This window comes from Tachysurus fulvidraco, chromosome 8 (genome assembly GCF_022655615.1).
Source record: "Tachysurus fulvidraco isolate hzauxx_2018 chromosome 8, HZAU_PFXX_2.0, whole genome shotgun sequence".
In the NCBI taxonomy this organism is placed as follows: Eukaryota; Metazoa; Chordata; class Actinopteri; order Siluriformes; family Bagridae; genus Tachysurus; species Tachysurus fulvidraco.
In genome coordinates this window covers 12,543,952-12,566,843 of record NC_062525.1, presented here as the reverse complement: position 1 = coordinate 12,566,843, position 22,892 = coordinate 12,543,952, and the positions used below count along the sequence as shown (strand labels likewise).

The window sequence follows — 22,892 nt, the reverse complement described above, 5'->3', positions numbered from 1 at the left end:
TTACACACACGTGCACACAGTAAGCCTAGTTGAGTCAGCACAGCAGTGGACAGAGGTGAGATTTACCTCTGCTCTCACTTCATCGGTAACCAATAAGAAACCTGATGTTCCACCCAAGTTTAAATGATAGAACTCTGACAGATGGTTGGAATTGTTCAGCAGTTTCAAATTTTTCAAAATCCCATGTGTTTGTTGATACGCTGAATTGTAAAATATGTGAATCATTTTCTCATTGGATGCCTGTTCATAGTGGCCTTTCAACTTCTGTCACTGCTGTTTACTGTACTTAGTCTTTGATGTTCGGTGTAATATGTCTGTATGCATGTTATGTTTGTAAGTAATTTGTATTTTATGATACCTGCCTTAGGACAACGGATGAAAATTAGCTATTGTGCTAATTCCGGCATATTTACACTGATGCTCATTGCTGATTTGTTGATCATTGTGCACTGTCCTAAATAAATTGTACTGTAAAAGCAACACGGTGACCCAAGTGCAGCTCGGCTATGGCACAGCCTCGGCTGCCAAAAAAAAAAACCACCAACCTCGTTATGGAGTGCCAATACTTTTGCACCAACAGAATGGTCAATCTTCAAAGACGTAATTTGAAAGCAGTGTGTCAGCCGGTATAAAGTGATTTAAAGCACGTGTGTCAGTAACTCATGTACAGTTATATGATTAGAGGCAGTTTGAGGCACGTTCACGCCGAAGCGCTGCACCAGAGTGATTCGCAGAAACGTTGTCATTTGTGTAAACGCTTTTCACTTTTAATCACCGCCGTTTTCAGCGCTGCTTCTGCTACACATAACCAAAAGTGCCAAGAGAGACTTTGTGGATTAGGTAAAGAAAAACAAAAGGCTTTGCTGGCATGCTCTGAAAAGAAATGTTTCTCTCCTGTTTATCCCGGTCACTAATCTCTCTTACCCCCCCCTTTGGAGCAGAATTTGAGTTTTCATCACAGCTCGGTTTTGCTCCAACTCGCGGTTTGATCATCGGCATCAATGAGCTGCTTCGCTGGTTTTAATATGAGAAGTGTGCCAAAAGAGCTGAGACCTGGACGAGACCTGGCCGGGCACAGCAAAGTCACCACCTCCATCATCTCCTCCTCCACCCTAAAAAGCCACATATCTGGAGTGAATGCTCTTTTGTTTCTCAGGGGTGCACTGGAGGAGTCTGGAGTGTGTACGGGTTTTATCTAATTTGATGAAAGTGGCAGCCGCTCCAAACTGCAGACTGTACAGCGTTTAATTGGATTAGAGGCTGCAGAGGATGCTGCTTGTCAAATTAGGTCCTGAATGAGCCGTTCTTCACCGGCTGCAGACGTGCAGTTTTTTTTTTAATAGGCAAACTTGACGCAGGACTGCACCACTTACGGGAATGGAGCAAACAAATTGTAAGTTAGTCCGTTTTGATTTGTGTAACAGTGGATCCTTTGCTGGAAGATGAGCCTCCTCAGGGTTTAATAAAAGTTCTCATCCAGTTCTGGAGTCTCTGAAGTCCTCGTGGACATTGTGATGGACCACGTGCGCTACAAAGGCGAGGCGTGATCTGTGCCTGCTCACCCACGGAGCTCTGGCGCTTTTCCCCTTCCCCAAGCTGGCATGGAGCTCTTGGCGATCGGTGAGGCGCGCCTAATCCAGTTTTGATGAACTCGGCTAATGGACTCCCTGCTGTCCTTTATCTAAAGCGCTCGCTTTCTAGTCACGAATACTCCATAGACACGAGCCCTTCTTCACCACGCCCCTCACACGCAGCAGGAAGGCGGGGTTTCAGCCATAAATACCTCCTCTGCACCCTCAAATGGACAAAAAAATAAAAAGACAACTGTTGCAGATGGAAATGGCTCGCCAGAGCAGACCTTTCGTCATACTGGAGGCGTTTTCGGACCGTCGCCCGGACGTCAAAAACACACCCGATTGGAGCGTCTCTGGACTTCGCCTTCCTGCAGAGCGCGAGCGGAGAAGACGCAGATTAGCCGCAAACGCCCGCGAGCGCCGGAGGATGCTGGGACTAAATGTCGCATTCGAGCGGCTGCGCAGCGTCATCCCACGCCTGCAGAGTGACCGAAGACTCTCCAAATCAGAGACTCTGCAGATGGCGCAGATCTACATTGGGACTCTGAGCGAGATGCTACAGGACAGAGTGGAATCTCCGGAGGGGACCTCAGAAAAGGAGAATGGGGACGTTAAAGCAGAGGACGGAGTGGATCAGGACTCTACAGACTCAGAAGCGTGTTGCGGAGGACACACGGAGAATTGGCTGCGGCACGAGCTCAAAGGAACGCTGAACTTTTGCGAACGGAGCAACGGCACGAAGTAGCGAGGCAATGTCGTCTTTGTGTTATATATTTTTGGAACTTTGTAGAAATGACATTGAGATGAGGATTTGTACAGACAAAAAAAAAAAATCATCGTAATGGATTGAAAGAAGTAATGAAAGTAACAACTTTTTATTCAAGTTAAAATTATATACACGTAATCAAAGGCATTATTTTTGAAATTGGTACAAAGTGTCCAGGATCCTGTGGTTGGCTTTTGGACGCAGCTTAAATGTGACTTCAACAAAACTGAGAGGGGAAACAAAGGGGGGGGGGAACTGTATAAAATAAAAAATAAGGTTCAATTCTGAAAAGTAGTCTATCATTCTAGATTTCCAAGAGCCAATATTTACAGAAATATGTACATCTGTGTGGTTCCATTCATTTCCAGAGTTAAGAGAACAGCGATGATTAGCGCACTGAACAGCCCTAACAGAACACACACACACACACACCCACACGAGACAAACGACCAACAAAAAAAGTTTGCAGCAGGCAACAAAAAAATAACACACACGTTTTGATAATACGCATCAATTCCAAAGTAAATAATTATAATAATAAAAACACCTTGTATGTCTTTTTTCTGTACATCTAGATGCTAAGCTCATTTCCGATTTCATCACAGAAGGAATAAACACATCATGGATTTGAGTACGAGTGTAAAAGGGGGGAGGAAAAAAAAACACGAATGAAAAGAACTGGAGACGTAAAGGTGTCGTAAGAAAGCGGGCATGGAGATGAAGATTAATAATAAAAGGTATAAACGTTAAGGGCTTTATACTGACATTCAGCTTAAAAATCATGCAGCGCCCTTAAATCCAAATAAATTAGTTAATAATGGGGGGGGGGGGGGGGGCACAAACAAATGATAAGAGGAGCTGATCTGAGCACTTGGCTTGTTCCTAATTGTGTGATTTTCTCATCCGAGCACTCGAACACACAGCGTTAGGTCTTCCGGTTGTTATGTGGTGAAGCTAAACCACAAGCACTCAATAAGTGCGCATGCGCTCGGGTTCTGCGTCTAGGTGGAGACTGAGATATCAGGGACGTAACAGGAAGTTTCCCTGTGTGCGCCGTGTCTAACCTGCTGAACTTACGGCAGGTTTATTCCTGATCAGAGTTGACACACTCTCTGGATTTGTTCTTACACCGGGGGTCGTATCCTTCAGCTTAACGTAAAATTCAGGTGAATGACAAAGTAACGGATGAAAAGCATGCGTGTTCCTCTAAGGCTGATTTGTGACGTGACATCATCAGAGCATATTTTTTTCTATAAAAAAAAAAGAAAAAAGAAAAAAAAAAGGAAAAAAGGAAGAAATTAAGAATAAAAATAAAAGGGGGGAACAGGACTGCTGACACCCAGCTGCTGGTGGGTCTCTGCATTCCTCTGTCTGGACAGGTGTGTGTGTGTGTGTGTGTGTGAGGGTGTGTGGGTGTGTGTGTGGGGACCTCCGCTCACACACTAGCAGTGCTCGAGGTAATCGATGACCCGAGAGATTGACTTCTGGCCCGTGGTGCCCACGTCACACTGGAAATAAACACACAATCCGTGGTTACACACACGCGCGCATACACACACACACACATCCACCCAAAAGCTGAAATATGTAGGAAATACTTACAGTGAGATTCATGAAATTTAGGAACTTCTTAAGCATTTCTGTCATTATAGAGAAGTCACCTTTGGGCAGGTTTTCCCGCACAGTACTCACGTTCATCTGGAACAGAACACACAAGCGTTTGCAATTAAAGTCCTTCAAGTGATCAAATCATTTCTTATTAGACGCCGTTGTGATTTCTTTCGGACAGCATCGTTTATGCTGGAATAAATCGGCTCTGCCTTCGGCTTCTTTACCAAAGTCTCGTGTCGTGCAGCTCTTCGGTCTTCTGGAGTCTTTCGCTTCTATGCGGTCGACTTTTCTACCTTTTGCTTATTTAACCATTACTAAAAGGTGAGGTGTTAAACCTCGTCCTACATCTCGGTTACACTTTCTAATTAGCCTTTTACACACTGCAGCTGGGAGTTATTTGATCAAAAACAATGAGTTAAATATCCTTGATTCTGTTTTGGCTCTTTGTAATTCAGTGAACGCACGAGGTTGGGCATAATTGCTTTTTAATTAATAGGATTCCTGTTTTTTTTTCCAATTCCCCTCGTCTGCCAAGCGACAGTTGTTTTGCCACAATGACATCTCAGGCCTGACTGCACTGATAAATAAAGAATTAAGCCTAATCTCATTTCAATGCAAATTTGCAAGCAAAAGCTAGGAGCATACAGAAGATTTGATTAAAAAAGGAAAACTACACCGCAGTCGGGGCACAAAACATTTTTCAAACCTTCGGACACTTTCGTCCTTTGAGGTTCTGCTGTTGTCAGCAAATTATACACACACGTACACAGACAAACTAAAATGCGTCCAGATCATCTTTACACTGCCAACACTTACATATGACTTTCTCGAAGTGCTTAACACATGAGATGTTTTCCAAATGCTATGATTAACAAACGGAAGCTCGACAGGAGACACCAGATGTCGCCATGTATTCACCATGGTTGCTGACACAAAGCTAATCATCTTGACCACATCCATTTAAGGTGTTACAGGGACCATGACCCGGACGTGGCTATGCCTGATGCCCCAGCGTTCCTCTTCTGATCATTTAGTTTGAAAGACTTGAAGATCAACTGTGTGTATAACTTTTTGGGTTAGGGGATCGTTTAGCCGTTTTGTTCGTTGCAAACAGGATGAAGACGGATGCTCTCCTTCCCTTTCCACTTTAAACAGCGTGCACCTTCTGATCGCCTTCCACCACAACAGCGCTATACTCACTGTCCAACCTGCCAGTCACAAATCCTACATCAGTGGTGTTGAAAGATCCTACGAGTTTCCTGTCTGTTGTAAGACTTCGGCTGGATTTTCTCAGAATTAGATTGCTACATCGATGAAATAAGAGGAATAAATAAATGGCTTGTCGTGCAGTTGAAGAGAAGAGAAAATGCTGAGCTGCAGAAACATGAAAGTTCCTGTTGAACAAGGTAACAGCAACATGATTGTGTGTGTGTATACATGTGTCTCCCCTACACTTGTCTATTATAACATCAAACATAAATGATGTCTAAATGCCTTTTCCAATGCAATTTCCATCAAATACTTGAGAGGACATACAAAAGCTTTCATTTGCAGCAGTAATTGTGTAGTGTGTGTGTACTTACAGGGCTTCCCTGGCAGAGGCAGCCTAAAAGCAGTGCAGTGTATGAGGCCACGATGCTGTCCTCCATGTGCTTCCCTGCATGCTGGAGCGCTACAAAAAAAAAAAAAAAAAAAAAAAAAAAAAAAGTGTGATACACACAGTTGCCCTTTTCACTGAAAATGTTGCCAGTGTTTGCTGACTATTAGTAAGCGCTGTGTGCGTGCACATGTTTGTGTGGGTTTCTCACCTTTGTTGAGGTCCAGCTCCTCTTCATCTTCGTCTTTCTTCTTGTTCTGGTTCTCCGTGCCCTTGTCCTCCGACGCCACCCACTGAATTTCCCCAGACGTTTCCTGCCACTCGCCGCTCTGGTCCAGTGCCTCCGTGGGCACGTCGTTGATGAAGTCATCCGTCTCTGCCTCAGCCAGGACGGCGGCGTGCTCACGCTGGAGGAACAGCTACGCGCACACACACACACACAATTAGGCTGACATCAGATTTTATGATCACATGGAGGACATCCTCATCACACAGAGCCAGGATGAAATGGTAAAATTGAATCAAAACACAATAACAAAAAAACTGAGCTAGCTAAATGTGTCAATTACTGGAAACACGGTCCTCTGTAAAAATGTAGACTGTCACAGCAACTCGTACCCTAAACCTGTTAAATGGTTAGTTAGCAGATTCACTGATATGGTAGTAAGAGGGTCTTTTACCTCTTAATCATCTGTAACCTGATGCAGAAAAGTGTCTGTTTGACTGTATGTGATAACTTGTTTATGAACCGTGTCAAGATTCTGGATATAAGGAGTAGTGAGGGAGAGGAACCCAGAGGAACCCTAAGAGTCTCTGTTTATCTGCTCCCTCTGATTAAGTAAAACACAGGAGCCTCGACATGGACTAATTATCTTTGCACAGTCTATATGTTATTAATCTAATCTACTCGATTACAACAGTGGTGTTAATGTAACTCGGTAATGAAAGTTTAATAAATGATGTCTTTTTAATGAAATAATACTACAGACACGTCATACTGAAGCATTTCATAATGAGGTTTTATTCCTATATAATTGCCTAGCTATGATAAAACTGTAAAACATTAGTAAAAGAAAGTAATTATGCATGTTTTGCACATGACAGACCTTCACCAGTGCAGCGATAGCACTCATTGAGCCCTCTGTGTTCAGCTCCTCTTTGTCTGACACACATACGGAGTCCCAGAGTTCGCCTCCGTCCATCTGCATCTCCACCAGACAGTGTCTGTTCCTCGCACTGTACTCCACCAAGTTGATCAGCAGTCCCAAACCCTACACACACAAAGTTCATTGCTCCATATTAGCCCTGAAACATTGATTAATAATTCAATTCAAGTTACATAAATGAGGGTGCACTTGACTAGCTTGTATTATGTGAAGACAAAATATATGGTCTTATAACTGATGGGGCATCGACCTGAAATCTGAGCATTTCATCAGGATAATTTGTGCGATGTAAAGCAGGTGATTGGCGTATGGTAAAGCAGGTGATTGGCGTATGGTAAAGCAGGTGATTGGCGTATAGCTAGGCATACGGATGGAGTGGTTTTGTCTTAGCATCTCACCAGAACTCTGATGTCAAATCGCTGCTCCTGTGGCAGATACTGAGGCACCCTGAGCACACAGTTCAGTGCGGTGATGATCAGGTCCTCCTGCTCACCCGTCTTTGTGCTTCCCCACTCTAAACACGTACAAACACATGGAGGTCAATATTCTACACTTTCTAATATTCTATATTCTGCCTGTTCACATAACATGTTTCCAGCTCACCGTTGTCATGTGTAAGGTTGAGCAAGACGCCGATGACTGCTCTCATACAGTCCTGCACCGCTTTCCCCACGCTGCAGTGGGGCTGTGAGGACCCTGACGTGCTCCTGCTCACGTCCCTGCTGTAGCGCTGGATCATCTCCTCACAGTGACGCAAGGCCCTGACATGGATACACAATTACTCTTAGAACAAAAACACAGCTATTTCTAGAAACTAGGAAACTAAATAAAATGCCCCCCCACACGTAAATATATATTAAACAATATATTGTTTATATAGACGCACACACAAACACACAAGAGTCTGTCCTCTGTTAGACCCCGAGTCGTTACTGTAACGTGCGTGCGTGTGTGTGTGTGTGTGTGTACAAGCATAAAGCCATGTGCTGCTTAACACAGAGAGCTTCACATTAGCCATTGCTAAAAAATGTGATTAGCATAACAAGGTCTTGTTAATTATGGAGAATGGTGGCGAGTGGGTTCGTGTATTAGTGAGGTCCTTATTAACACACTGTAGAGTTTTTTCTGGGCATGTAGAACTGAATGAGGGCCAGCTGAGGGATTGTGTGTGTGCGCGTGTGTGTGGGGTTCAAGCTGACCCAGGCCATGCTAGAGGGAAGCCGGGGGCTAATTGCATTAGCAGCGGAAGAGTTTCACTAATCGATGTGACAACAAAGAGTCGATTCTATATATGAAAATACAGAGAATCAACTTTTCTCCTGTGTATCAGAAATTCATTTGTGCGTGTCAGGGTAGAGCCTGAGGAAAATTACCCTGCGCCGGTCCAAGAATGACCCATTCATTTTTTTTCTTAATACTAAATTCATGGCTGCTTTAATAAATCCAATTCTCAGATCAAATTAACTTAAATTCGAAGCTCGCTCTCTCTTTCTGTCCTGAAATTGAGTCTTTACATTTTCTAAAGTTTATTTATTTTAAGTACAGTGCCTTATTATATAATTTTTTTTTTTAGTTACAAAAAAGATTTTTCGCAACTTCAAACAACTCAATTTACTAAATAAATAACATGTGTTTAATGCAGGAGTGCAGGGAGGCAATTTTACACTGTATCGTCTATAAACCTACAGACCTGCAAAATCAAAACAGAAACACACAAGTTTGCAAAAAAAATCCTTCTGGTAACTAACTAAAATATTAACAAACTATAGTTACAAATAAAGTATAGAAGATGTAGTGAGTCAGTGAGAGAGAGAGAGAAAGACAGAGCAATATAGTGAGAGACAGAGAGAGAAAGACAGAGCGATACAGTGAGAGACAGAGACAGAGAGAGAGAGAGAGAGAGAGAGAGAGAGAGAGAGAGAGACTCAATTTTAAGTTTTTAATGATCTGAGAACTGGGTTTGTGATTAAAAGACTATTTATCTAGGCGAATGTCATTACTCAAACTGACATGATTTTAAACACTGAAAATACTATAAAACTCAAAGAAACCTTAGTATACAGAGGGCTACCAGCATAGACATGGAGCAAAACTGCTCCCTAAAGAGATCCACCCTTCGAAAAAGGAGCAACAGTGAAATGTTAATGTGTGCTGATTATCATGATGTGATCTAAACAAACAGTTGTAGGGACACATTTATACCAGGGCAGCAGTGCAGTATTTAAGTTTTCTTTTTTTAAACACGGCTGATAGAGAGGTCGTTGAAGTTGTTGGGTTGTTTTTCCAACGCTCCCTGCAGCTCTACTGAATTCCAAAAAGTTTATAATGAACCTCAGGGAGCTAAATCCAGACATTTCATAAACAGGAGTTGAATCACTCAAACCCAGTAGATACTTGGCACTGCAAAACCTTGGCAAGCTTTTAGGCAGTGTTCCTGCAGCGCTTTTTAGATGAAGCAGCAAACTCTGCTGTGTGTGCGCGCGCACGCATGTGTGTGTGTGTCTCTTACTTAGCCGAAGAGACGATGAGCTGGGAGTCTTTGTAGGCTATCAGGTAGGCCTGGTTCTCCGAGTTGTGCACAGTGACCTAATGAAAGAAGTAAAAACAAAAAGAGTCAATGAAGGTGAAGAACAGAGGAAGGACAAAAAAAAGTGTGTTGTGCTGTTGGAGGAAGTGAATCAACAGCATGCTGGTGTGATGAAGTGGATTTACACACTAAAGTTGAATGTGTTCCCTATAACTCCAACATAATGACAGTCAGAGCTGCAGTACTGGAAAAAATATTCAGCACCTTCTCTTCTGACCAATCACAGTCCAGTATGCAACATGTGCCTTAAAGTCTGAGACGCATTACCGGAATCTGGGCAATCGACTGGGTTTGCAAGTCTGTAATATACTCCATGTAGTACGCACACTGTATATATATATATATATCTGTGCTGCTTTCAAAGAAAATCCTATTTCCAACACTAAAGTATCTTTCAGTGTGTCTGTGTGTTACTTACACTCTCCAGCACGCGCAGACACCTCTCAGCACCCCACAGCGAGGCCACCAGATTCTCCTTATCATCCTCGCAGCTCAGGTTCTCCACACACTCTTTCACTGCAGGAGGTACGAGCGTACAAAACGACTGTCAAGCACGCTCTCCAGCCCACAATAACCAGGCAGATTTCTTTATCACAGTACACACTGGATGATTTATTAGTTGCCGGTCAGTAAAGGGCTGAAGTGAAGTCAAGCTTTTTTTTCCTTTTTTTTTTTTTTTTTGGAGAGGAGGTTTGAATGTGAAGTTCATCATATTGGATGAGTATCAGCTCATGCTCAGAATTAGTATCAATATCAGAAAGGAAAGAGTGACACTTTTACAGAATTACTGAAAAGAAACGCAAACCCTTATCTACGATGTGGTCGAGTCCTCCCAGTAACCGCAGCTCCTCTTTAAACCAGTCTCCTGCTCTTTTTGAGGTTAGTGATAACAGCGTTTCCATGGCCAGATGCCCCGTCTGCAACAATGCAAGAGAACACAACCAAACTAAGGTTCATCCTATGCCTGAGGAAAATTTCCCAGAGACTGATTATTTAAATAAACATACATATCTAGCGAAATGACCTGTAAATGACCAGTGTCCATCAGCACAGTCGATCTGATACGATATGGTTTCTATAGCAACAGCTCAGGCTGCATTACAGAACACAGTGTAACCCACTCAGAGGTCAGATAAGAGTGTCACTGTGACAGAAAACGTCTCTGGATAAAGAGAGGTTTAAACTGAGTAGTAAAAGATAGAGTGGAAAAAGAACACAACATATAAGCTCTTTTCAAATATGAACTTATTCCCCTTGAAATTTCAATACGTACGCAAACATTAGAATGCTGGAATAAACGGAGGTTTTAAAGCACATCTCTATGGTGCATTCATAATAGATGAAGATTGGAGGGCAGATAGTGCTTTAAGATCGTCCATGGTCAGAGATGTTAGTCACTGAACATCAGAGCAAAATCAAACATTAGAACTGAAATGAACATTAGAGCACTGCTTCCCTTTTGAAATGAAAACACGCTACTGTAAGCTACTAGATTAACCCAAAGTGTTATGTGCGCTAAGCAGTACCGTGATGTTCTCCAGATCGAGGTGCTTGTTGTGCACCGTCTCGCAGAGCTTGCGGATCCGCTCCTTCACTTTGCTCATCTCCTTGGCGGAGAGATGGCTGTCTGCTGTTTTGTCCTGCTCAAGCTCCAACAGGCGAATCATCAGCTCCAGACTGGCGCGGTCCAGGTCCATGTTCAAACGGTCACGACTCAAGATGTACATCAGGGACGCCGTACATAGAGCGAGGTTCTGTTAATGTGAGTGAGAGAGAGAAACAGGATACGGTTTATGAAAGGTCTCTTATAGAACCAGCTCTTATTCACGGTCCATGGACTCATCGGCATTAGAGAAAAATACAGCACAAGGGAATGCTAATCACCGGAGCAGACAGTGACCACGTTGTTGACATCTAAGCACATGTACGTAGGTTGTAATAAATTTTTGCATTTGCATTTTTGAACACTCGAGATTACTGTGCGGTTAAAGGCCAATAATCAATTGTCTATTCCACTTACATGACAAATTTGCTCGTGGTTAGAAACGGAACTTAAAAGAGATTAACAATGCGGTGAAATGCCAGTGAGCCAGAGTGGTGCGTGTTGGTCTTACAGGGTGCTGGGGGGCATCATTGATGGTCTTAAAGACTTGTGCCACTTTGCCCCGGGCCCTCAGGTGCATGCGGAAGCTGGGCAGGGCGCAGCGAGTCGCTAGGCTAATAACACTGCAGACACACAAACGTTCAGATCAGTCACTTAGATGATCCAATAGCATTCAACATCATCCATCATCCTGTGAAAGATTCTCTCTGTCTCGCCCTAATTTTACCTAAGGCAGCGAGTGTTGAGAGGCTGGCCGCTCTTGAGGCCTGTAGCCAGGTACTCGAAGTCATCCGTGAACTCCTGGTTCTCTCCGAACTCCACCACATCGTTGAAGTGCTTTACGTGCTGCACCACTGTATATAACTGCGGGAAGGAAAGATGTTTATTTTGAATAGAATAATAAATCTTCTTCCAAGGCTAAGAACTTATCACTCATAGTAAGGTCTAATAAGGGGATAAGGTTCTATCTAGCTGAAGCTTATTTAAATTGAAATAAATGGTGTTAAACTTGGTAGTGAAAGACGTTGAGTCTAAAAAAAAAATAAATTATCTCGGACATGTGACATCACACACCGGACTGAGCTCTTTAACGAGAAGGTAGTGTAAGACAACATTAAAGAGAATATAGTATTAATGAGCTGCAGTGTACATTTGTAATTACATGATGGAATAAGTGGTGAATGGGCCTCTCTCTCTTTCTGTCTCTCCCGCTCACCTCTTTGTGCTCTTTCCGGCATTTCAGTGCAGTGACGATGTCCTGGTAAGGCTCAGTGGGCACAGTGACCGATTTGGTAACTTTGGGTGGCAGAGGCGGAGTCTTGAACACGCCCTCGTCTCCCTTGTGCGAGTTTGACTCCTTGCTGCTACCGGATGAAGTAGCCTGAGAGAGGAAGGAAGAGAAGAAGTGAGAGAATTAACACACTGAACACACTGTTCATCTCTACTCACACTGGCACAACCAGCACACACACAGAAAAAACAGGTGCAAGTGTGTCATGCACACATGGTTCTCAGAGTAGTTATAAACATTTACATAAGAGTGATAGAAACAGTGAATAGCAACACGAGGAACCAGGTGTATAGAGAAGCTACACTGTGGCCGTGTGTGTGTGTGTTACTGACCGGAGCAGCCTGTGATGCAGATGGAGGAGGAGGAGGCAGCTCTTCAGGTTCTGGTTGGTTCCAGTGTCTTGCATTATACACAGCTTTAGTAGGAGACTGCAGAGACACAAACCCCCATTTTAACACACACTGGAATTAAGCTGCTCTACATCACACTTTTCAGTCTGTACATAAGCTCACGTCTGCGTTATTTTTAATAAGAGTCACGTTTTTCCCCCGAAAGATCAATTTTAGTGCCAGAGAAGTAACAGTAATCTGAGTGTTTATTTTTAATTAGAACGAGACGCACAAAAGGATTAATAGTGCAGGATGAATTTATCATTATGATACAGACACTGCCGGCTCTTCTAGAACTCACTTTGGGGATTAGGCACAAACCAGTAAATGAAACAAATCTTAATTTCAGCATTAACACAAACAAAGCCTGGGATACTTTAAGATGCACGTTGAAGCTGAAGGAGTTTTTTTCCTGCATCCCTGAGTCTATTATTTTTCCTGGTCTCCCTTCTAAATGAGTCTCTAATTAAAACTCGTTAAGGAGGCTCTGCATCCTCCTGCCTCGTTTGAATGTGCTGAGCTCAGAGGTCGTTAAGAGTCAGGAGAAGAGCACAGAGGGGGGAAAAACTGCTGCAGGAATAACAGGCCGACGGTGAAATCGGAAGCGGACGCCAGGACCACTCAAACAGCAGGAACTGACTGAAAACGGGATGCCAAGTTAGGCACAATGAGGTCAGCAGGGGGAGAAAAGAACAACCTGGCAACCACACTGGGATTTACACCCAGCAGAACTGCAGCTGGGTTATTAAACACCGACGAAGAGAAACACAGGAGCGGCTTGGCCCCACAAGTGCCGCTCCGTGGGAGGCCGGTTTCATTTGCACTAATTAACTAGCTCTCCTCAAGTGCCTTTCATGGGCTGCAGTGATTTGGAACACACCCAATTTTATCCACGCCCGGCTGAGAAGGTTAGCGCTGTAAATGCCAGGAATTGTTTCTAAAATAAATAAATAACATTTTAGGACATAATCAACAGAATGATGTGATGATGCAGAGTTAATGTCACCACCCTGAACAGCATTATATTGTAAATAGGGTAAAAGGAAAGTGCCTGCGTGGTGATATATTAATACTGTAATCCTAGCAAATAGGGCAGCAAAAAAATAGAAGAAAATAAATAAGAGCATAAAATGAATGAAATGCCCTAAAAGCAAGCATAAAATTGAATAATGAACCACCAGAGTCTCAAGGAGATAATGGTCAAGTCAACGCTTCTGCCTCGAGTTTGAAGGAAAGCAGCGATAAACATGAGGAGTGGAGCAGAACTGTAGACCAAGGAGAAAAAAGCTTCCACTTTTTTTTATTGTAAGAGTGAAAAAAGAAAACCTGGAGCATGTGAAAGTTATCAAGACATCAATTTATTTAAAAAAAAAAAAAACACCCATACCCTGAAAACTATAATGTATTACACTTACAGCTGAAACGGAAAGCTGATCAATAATTTAATCATGGTGATTAGCCTGATGGAGGTCAAATCTGAAAGCTTTACCCGTTTGGGTCCACTGAAGATCCTCCTGCTGCTCTCCTTGGTTTTCTCCTGAGGTTTGACTTGAGGCCTCTTTGGGACCTCAGGTGTGGTGCGCGAGTTCACCTCAGGCGTCTCCAGAGGATCTTCATTTCAAACAAAAAAAAAAAAAAAAAAAACTGACCTCAAATGTGAAATAATGATGGAGAAAATAAAGTAGTAAAAATTATATTCCTATAAATCATAAATCACACTCAGTAAACGAGAACAGAGGAAAGCAATTAAACCTGAGATAATGGATAAAACCTGCTAAAACACGCATTCCTCTGCAACACACCAAATAGCGGTTATAAATCCCCTGCTAATAATCTGAGTGATGTGCACGGATCTGTCTCAATTAGAAAGTTCATCATGGACCTTAAAAGACGAGTTAATGGTCAGAAGCAGATCAAGAACATCTGCTAGGTAAAGCTCACACTGTGGGACTAAACCTCAGGCTTCTACATCACACTATACAATCTGGGTTCTGGAAATGGTGATTCTGATAGGATACGATTTAGTGGCTCTGATTGATTTGTGACCGGTTGAGTTCAGGATCTGCGGAAGGTCTGGTGTTAATCTTTAAAATGGAGTGATGTAAATCATTTCATCTCTACACCATTATCCTCCAAATCAATTGGATCATTAGACCCCCAGCTAATACCATGATGACATTTCAGTTACACCCCTGTGCATATTATGGATGCCGACTTCAATATAACTTTGAGCCTTTTGGAACGAGATCTATGGTTTCTCATATAGATTTGATGTGTTATCTCTCTCTCTGAATGGGCGTCTGTGAGTCCACGTGCGGAGATGAGGAAACGCCTTCTCGTGAGTAAACATCCAGTCGCTATGCGCTAATGCTGGTGGAAATCTTGCTGGTTTCTGATTTCATGAGTTCAACATGGTGAACGCTGAAGAAATGCAATATGAGGAAGCTCGGCCGTCTTTTAAAACTATGGTGTGAAGAAATTTCGGTTTCATTGTGAAGCATCAAAAACGGTTTGCAAGGACTGTTTTGAATGCGTCACCTAAAATGCTGAAAACAAATTGGCGAAAGAACAGAGCCTTGCTGTCACTACAGATACTTGAACCTCACTTTCTTATATCTTTATAAACACAAAGATGTGTTTATTTTTGTTTATAGTCCTTTATTTAATGTCATACAGTGCAACAGGAATGTGTATAAATTAAAAAAGTAGTTCCCCCCCCCCAAAGAAATAGTTTTGAACTTAAAAATAATAAACAAACAAACAAACAAACAAATAAATAAATAAGCCATTTACTGGACCAAAAAAAAAAGTCAAGCCATCAGTATTGAAACAAAAACATTAATAAAAAAATACTGAGGTATTTATTGAACTGTAGGCTAGCATTTTTGATGCATCACTAGTGTGCGTGTGTCTGTGTGTGCGCGTGTGTGGGCATACTGACCTCGCTTGAGGCCAAGTTTCTGACCTGTACTGCTGTTCTCCTGAGATGCTTTGGGTCGAGAAACCTCTACACTAGCCACTCCAGAAACTTCCGCTGGAATGGAGGCCATCCTCTTTGTCTTTCTCGGCCTGTCCTCATCTTCATCCTCGTCCCCGTCACTGTCGCTCAGATCATCAAAGCCGAAGTATTTAATCTTGTAGTTGGAGCTGCCTGAACACACGGGGTCTCCTGCAGAGGGAGCATCTCCATCGTCAAATCCAAAGAGATCCAGCTTGCTCTCCTTTTTGGTCTTGTTCTGTGTGGATCTGGACCTGACAAGACCAATATAAACACCGCACAGTAAAGAAAATAGTTCTAGATTCCAATTGGCCAGAAGGTGTTACTTCAATTTCTATAATAGCTTATATGACAGTGTTAATATTAATATAAATTTGTCTTATGAAGATCGAGATTCTGCAGCATTACCTGGCAGGTTTGGTCTCGGGCTCAACTTTCTTCCTCAGCCTTCCAGCCTCTCCCGGATCAGCCGCCGGTGCGCTTGGCGTGTACTCCTCTATTCCCCGCTCCATGGAGTCCTGAATGGTGACGTTGCAGGCAGACATACTGGACGGGTGCAGGACAGTGTAGTCCCTTGTCCTGCCCCGGCTCTTGCCCTCGCCGTCCTTCCTGGATCCTGCACCCTCGCTGTTCGACGTGCCTCCGAAGGTAGATGGCTTGCTTTTGTTAGGTCTGCAGTACGTCCTACAGTTGGAAGCCCTGAGCAAAGACTGTGAGTGGTCTTCTGATTCCGAAGGTTCCACTGGGAGATCCAGGTCAACCTGGCCGACCTCGGTGACACTGGTTTCGGCAGGGGGTTTGGTCAGGAGACTGCTGCCAGAGGTCCATGTGCTAGATGCAGAGTCTCTAGAGGCTGAGAGAGGCGACGTGGAGCGAGACCCCAGTCCGACAATAGCACCCCACACGTCAAACGAATCATTGTCTTCGGATTTTTCTGACTTCAGGGTGGTGGTCTGAGCTAGCGGTTTGCGGTCACTCTCTGAAGCATTTTTGTACCAGGAGTAGCTGTGATGTTCGGTGTTTTCGCTGGACCAGCCATGGGTCTTGCCTGATAAAAGATACATACAGACACAGACAACAATTAACCTGGTGGTGATTTTCTGAAACAGATCCTCTATCTGCATGAAACACAACCAGTAACTCAATTCACATGAAAATTTCATTAGCAGGAAAGAAAGGAGAGAGAGAGAGAGAGAAAGGGGAAGGAAAAAAAAAGAATAAGTTGGTGTCCGAGTTTAAAGCCCGTCAAATATAAACGCTTACTCTGACCAAAGAAATAACTCAACAGTGCTTTTAAGAATGATGATAACTCTACCCAGTCAAAACATGTCATCAGTGCATGCCTGTAAACAGAAGGAAGGTCTTCGAGGGCGCAGCAACTGCTAATCTTTCCAAGCTGGAAAAATAAAGCTGAATAATATACCTCAGAGGTCAGCGCTTAAGAGTAACTGTCTTGAAGTAAGCACAAAACAACAATTACTGGGCCGGGAGTCAAAACAGTTGTGCTGGGGAGGCGGTCTGACTCACACTAAAGTACAGCCTAAAACTCTACACAAACCTGTCACATGTTCTTGTACTATTTTTACAATATATAGGACACAGCTTCAAATTTACCCAGAAGCTGATTACAAGTTTAACATTTACCTGTTAACAAGGTCAGGAATCAGACTCCCGTAATTTGCTGTAATTTCTCATTAGTTATATTATAAAATAATAAGAATGAACCATAGAAAATGAAGGAGTCACGTAAAATATGCGCTCTGTGATGAATGGTGTTAGAGATACGTATTGAATCGTACAGTAGTCACTCTGATAAACAACAATCTGCTTCATTTTCTTACTTTTAAACCTGCTTGATGTTTAGAGAGTGAAGACATTGTGGAGCAGCACAGACAGCAGGAGATAAGATCCTTCACAGAAGGATGTTTCATTGGTTTGCTTTGCTCTGTAGTCAGACAGAAGGTTATTTTGGTTATCTTAAAGCTGCAGACTCCCCGACTTCCCAAAGACATTTAAATCATCCTATCGATTGCTCCAAGCCTGTAAGGGTTCTGGAAACCAGAAGGTGCAGAGGTTTTATTCGATGCTTGTGTACAAGTTTGTTTAACATTTCTGTATACTTGTACACACACTGTATAAATGCAAGTTGGGCTGAAATCTATAATAAGACAGCTTAACCCGCCTTTAAATCCTCTTCTTTAATGTCAACATCACTTGTGTGTATGTCTGTCTTCTGAAACAGTGTTCCAGCTAATTGGCGGCTCAATCGGCCAGATAATTCTCTCACACCCTGGAGAGGAGGCGGACTGAAATACCAGTTGTGGTGGAGCGGAAATGTAAAATAAGCGCAGGAGAAACCCATTTGTAGGTCCGCTGGGCTCAAGCAGCCTTTGGGCGTCTGGCCTTTTTAAAACGTCAGTTTGAAAGCAAGAAGGCATGAAGTTGTCTGAGTGCTAAACTTGTAACATCTCTCATCCTACAAGAAGCACCAAACCAGTTGCGATCAAACCAGTCCTCTAAAAGTACACACATCCACATGTGCTTGAAATACAGTGAAGTTCTTTTTATTTCCTACCAAATATCCCCATGTATGCTAAATGCCATGACTGCTACATGAGACCAGGCATCATCAGAGCCACAGCAGCCAGCTGCTGGTGTTCTGTCCAGGGGAACCATCAGGTTTTACTCTGTAGTGGGTAATTAACACTGACATTCTTATCACACACTGCCGGTGCTGTAGGTCTGAGCCTGCTGTCACCCGCAACCCTGTAACACTGCCAAACATGCCACTTCTTGTCAGGAAAATGTCACTGAGCTGTTCGGGACAAGTCTGATGCTCCCAGAGGGGGCGCTGTGTTTTTGTCTAATCTACAAGAGGCACCTGTCACTCATATCAAACAGTCAAGGGGAAGAGGGGAGAAAAAACACACTCACGCATGCACACGCGCGCACGCTCACGCACTCACTCGCGCATGCTCGCGCACTCACTCACGCATGCACACGCGCATGCTCGCGCACTCACTCACGCATGCACACGCGCACTCACGCATGTGCTCACTCTCACACGCGCGCTTGCTCACACTCCTTCACGCACGCGCGCGCACTCGCGCGCACGAACACTCCCATACCCACACACACGCGCGCACGAACACTCCCATACCCACACACACGCGCGCACGAACACTCCCATACCCACACACACGCGCGCACGAACACTCCCATACCCACACACACGCGCGCACGAACACTCCCATACCCACACACACGCGCGCACGAACACTCCCATACCCACACACACGCGCGCACGAACACTCCCATACCCACCACACACTGCGCGCACGAAACACTCCCATACCCACACACACCGCGCGCACGAACATCCCATACCCACACACACGCGCGCACGAACACTCCCATACCACACACACACAGCGCGCACGAACACTCCCATACCCACACACACGCGCGACACGAACACTCCCATACCACAACACACACACAACACAAACACACACACACCCCAGACACACACACCACACAACACACACACACACCACAGACAACACACACAACAACACAACACACACACACACAAAACAACAAACACACAAACACACAAGAAAACACAAAACACAAACACAACAAACACAAACAAAGCCCAGACACACACAACAAAAAGCAAAAAACAAAAAACAAAAAAACACACAAACACACACAAAACATCCAAGAAAACACAAAAAAAACAACACAGACCCACAAACCACACACCCAAAGACACACAAACACACACAAGCCCAAACCACACAAACACACACGCCCAGACCCACACAAAACACAACACACCACACAGACACACACACACACAATCACAGACCCACACACAAACACACGCCATACCCACACACAACACACACTCCCAGACTCCAAACAACACACACGCCCAGACCCACCACACACACACACGCCCATACCACACACACACACGGGCAGACCCACACCACACACACACACGCCCATACCCACACACACACACGCCCATACCCACACACACACACACGCCCATACCCACACACACACACACGCCCAGACCACACACACACACACGCCCAGACCCACACAACACCACACGCCCAGACCCACACACACACACGCCCAGACCCACACACACACACGCCCAGACCACAACACACACACGCCCAGACCCACCACACACCCACGCCCAGACTCCCCCCACACACACACACCCAGACCCACAAACACACACGCCCAACCCACACACACACACGTCCCAGACCCACACACACACACGCCAGAACACACACCACACACGACCACACCCACACACACACACGCCCAGACACACAACACACACGCCCAGCCCCACACACACACACTCCACCAGACCCACACACACACACGCCCCAGACCCACCACACACACACTCCCATACCCACACACACACACTCCCATACCCACACACACACACTCCCATACCCACACACACACACTCCCATACCCACACACACACACTCCCATACCCACACACACACACTCCCATACCCACACACACACACTCCCATACCCACACACACACACTCCAATACCCACCACACACCACTACCCCCATACCCACACACACACACTCCCATACCCACACACACACACTCCCCCATACCCACACACACACACTCCCATACCCACACACACACACTCCCATACCCACACACACACTCCCATACCCACACACACACTCCCATACCCACACACACACTCCCATACCCACACACACACTCCCATACCCACACACACACTCCCATACCCACACACACACTTTTTACAGAACATTTTAAAATAGTCCCAACATTAATATCAACTTTAATTTATTTAAAATGGACTGGCATTGACATTAGATGTAAACCATGCTGCACCACACACAATTTGCTCCAAACAGTGTTCAGTTAATACTTGTGTCCAGTTGTTCAACATTTAAACCAGATATATCTGCATTTTTCCAGCTTCCTTTAACAAGCATATCCTTGTGTTGTCCATCTCTAATCTCTATTCAGGTCGTTGCACACAATGGGGAGTCCAGTTGATACTCTAGAATTGATCATGCCATCTGATCTCTAATAAAAAATCTGATTCCATCCATCGAAAACATTTGTTTTAAAATAATGTATGTACATGTCGTGGTAAATCAATAGGAGTTTTGTTGTTGACTTTCCTCACTCTGTAGCTTATAAAAGTTAAATAAAAAAAGAAAAAACCTTCATACCTGATGTGGTGCTGCTGAAGAACTTCCCTGAGTCCTCTGGCACCAGAACAGAACTCTTATCTGCACTCAGCATGGACAAGGTGCGGGTCGGGGGCCAGCTGGGTGCCGCCGCCTCCACGCTGGCAGGCTGGTTCACTCTGCTGTTAGGCTCCAGGGTCAGACCGGCTTCTGCGTAGCCCAGCTTGGCCGGGGACTTGGACACGTTACGGGAGGACACAGGCTTTGACTCGTCATCACTGTCAAACCCAAACGGGTCCTCAGAGTCACCGTCCTCTGCCATCTTGGGCTTCTTGGTACGGTCCGGTCGCTCAGCCTTCATGCTGGGTCTTTTGGAACCCAGCTGAGCTTTGTATGTGGTTTCTCCCCATTTGGTGCTGAGTGTGGCACGCTTGTTGGACAGAACCTCATCAAACTTGGACGTCCCATCTCCCGCCTTGCGGCTGTAGGTTTTCACAATTCGAGACGTCATTGTGAAGACCGTTTCATATTCTCTACATAGAGAAGGAAACACAAAACACCAAAAACAAATGGATATTACAAAAATATCCTGGAGCTGATGCCCAGTAGTTACACTGAGGACAAACTTCAGCTCCTTGGTGAGTAAACAAAAAGTCACAGAAAATAAAACTAATCTACTACACCTTATTTGACTTTTTTTTTAGCAGCTTTAACACCCAACACACAATAACAATGGTGTCTAATTGTAGCTCAGGACAAACATACACAAGACTTTATTTCAAAAACAAAGACAATATAAGACAGCCGTATAAATTAATAACACCATTACCAATAGCACAGTTAGCTATGAGTAACGAATAGCTACCCAGCAAATATTCAACCAATTCTCGATCCCCCAGCTAACAAGAGCAACTCTTCAAACTGTTTACTCAAAAACAAACGTATTATTCTTGTTTAAAAAAAAAAAAAGATAAACATGGCTAGCTAGCCACCATCATGCTAAAACGACTCGGCTAACTTCAGTGCTTTTCAGAAGTAGTGTTTAGCTACAGCTAGTTAGCGTTGTTTAGCTAATTGGTCCTTGTTAAACTCCTGTAAAACACCGACGGTAAAAACACAAGGCTATTTTCCCACCATCGAAATATTAAAATTCGGCAATACAAGAAAATTCTGCGATTCTGCAATACAAGAACACACGACATAACTCGGCGACATTCCTTTTTTTTTCAACAAGTACCAGGCGAGCTTGTAAAAATATGCTAGCGGCTAATTCATTAGCGCGTTAGTCTATTAGCTAGCTGTGTGTGAAGTTAGCCAACTTTACCCTTAGCTATGTTATTTGTGTTTACGAATCTACAAGATCGTATCGACCAGCGTTCATATCGTTAACGAATCCTATTATAGCTAGCTTATATAATCGGGTTTTTAATTACCGATAAATGATCACCGCGACCAGCTTTGTAAGTTTGCAAGGCTCTCGCGCGCTAAGCAGGTAGCTTGCAATTAGCATTAGCTGCGCTCGCGCTACATTACCCAACTGTCAGTCGGGCCTCCTGCTCCAGATCTCGGATTCTGCACAATATAAACAAGAAGAAACTACTCCACAAAACGACCTTACAACAAGGCTCCGACAACGGAACAGAGAGTCGATGAGATCTAACGAGGCGAACCGGCTCAAATTCCGAAATATTAAAACGTACTATTGCAGTTTTTTAAAGCAGCTTTCTCAGTTGATTGTATCGATTCTTCAACACCGACGGCCTCCATTCGAGTTCCTCCCTCCTTTTTGCCCTTTCGCTAGCAACGTCAAACGTCATCACGCTCGAGATCCAAATTTGTTCAATCACAAGCCGGTAATTAGCATACGAACAATTTGATTGGTTAGATGACATGCCAGTTAAGCCTGAAAGGCGTGCATGCGAAAGACGTACACGTATTTTCATTTGTACATTGGGAAGTGTAGTCCACAAAGAATGTAAATAATCCCATAAATCCGTCCAAATAGATTTTCTAGGCTGTCTAAAATGTCGGCATTTTAGAAATAATTATAAATTCATTTACTGGCGTTTGTTTTATT

General features: G+C 44.0%; 2 protein-coding genes across 5 annotated transcripts; one reads left to right on the top strand and one right to left on the bottom strand.

Moving 5' to 3' along the window:
• The first annotated feature begins 1,812 nt into the window (after positions 1 to 1,812).
• Positions 1,813 to 2,714, top strand: atoh1c (atonal bHLH transcription factor 1c). The gene has a single exon (XM_047817296.1). It carries the CDS (start codon positions 1,834 to 1,836, stop codon positions 2,317 to 2,319), a length of 486 nt encoding a protein of 161 aa, XP_047673252.1. The 5' UTR covers positions 1,813 to 1,833; the 3' UTR covers positions 2,320 to 2,714.
• On the bottom strand, positions 2,434 to 22,663 carry waplb (WAPL cohesin release factor b). Of its 4 annotated transcripts, none has more exons than XM_047817294.1 (20): positions 22,516 to 22,663; positions 20,858 to 21,348; positions 15,991 to 16,630; positions 15,526 to 15,836; positions 14,074 to 14,195; positions 12,528 to 12,623; positions 12,121 to 12,285; positions 11,632 to 11,768; positions 11,416 to 11,527; positions 10,828 to 11,055; positions 10,107 to 10,218; positions 9,720 to 9,817; positions 9,224 to 9,300; positions 7,318 to 7,475; positions 7,113 to 7,228; positions 6,655 to 6,819; positions 5,760 to 5,967; positions 5,535 to 5,623; positions 3,943 to 4,038; positions 2,434 to 3,848 (listed from the first exon to the last, which is right to left on the bottom strand). In XM_047817294.1, the coding sequence occupies exons 2-20, from the start codon at positions 21,324 to 21,326 to the stop codon at positions 3,783 to 3,785; spliced, it is 3,465 nt and encodes a 1,154-aa protein (XP_047673250.1). In that variant the 5' UTR covers positions 21,327 to 21,348; positions 22,516 to 22,663; the 3' UTR covers positions 2,434 to 3,782. The 4 variants fall into 4 exon arrangements, 3 of the variants coding, with proteins under 3 accessions (XP_047673250.1, XP_047673248.1, XP_047673249.1); XM_047817292.1 differs by lacking the exon at positions 22,516 to 22,663 and adding an exon at positions 22,249 to 22,396; XM_047817293.1 differs by lacking the exon at positions 22,516 to 22,663 and adding an exon at positions 22,249 to 22,395 and having other exon boundaries at positions 15,550 to 15,836.
• Between the last annotated feature and the right edge of the window lie 229 nt (positions 22,664 to 22,892).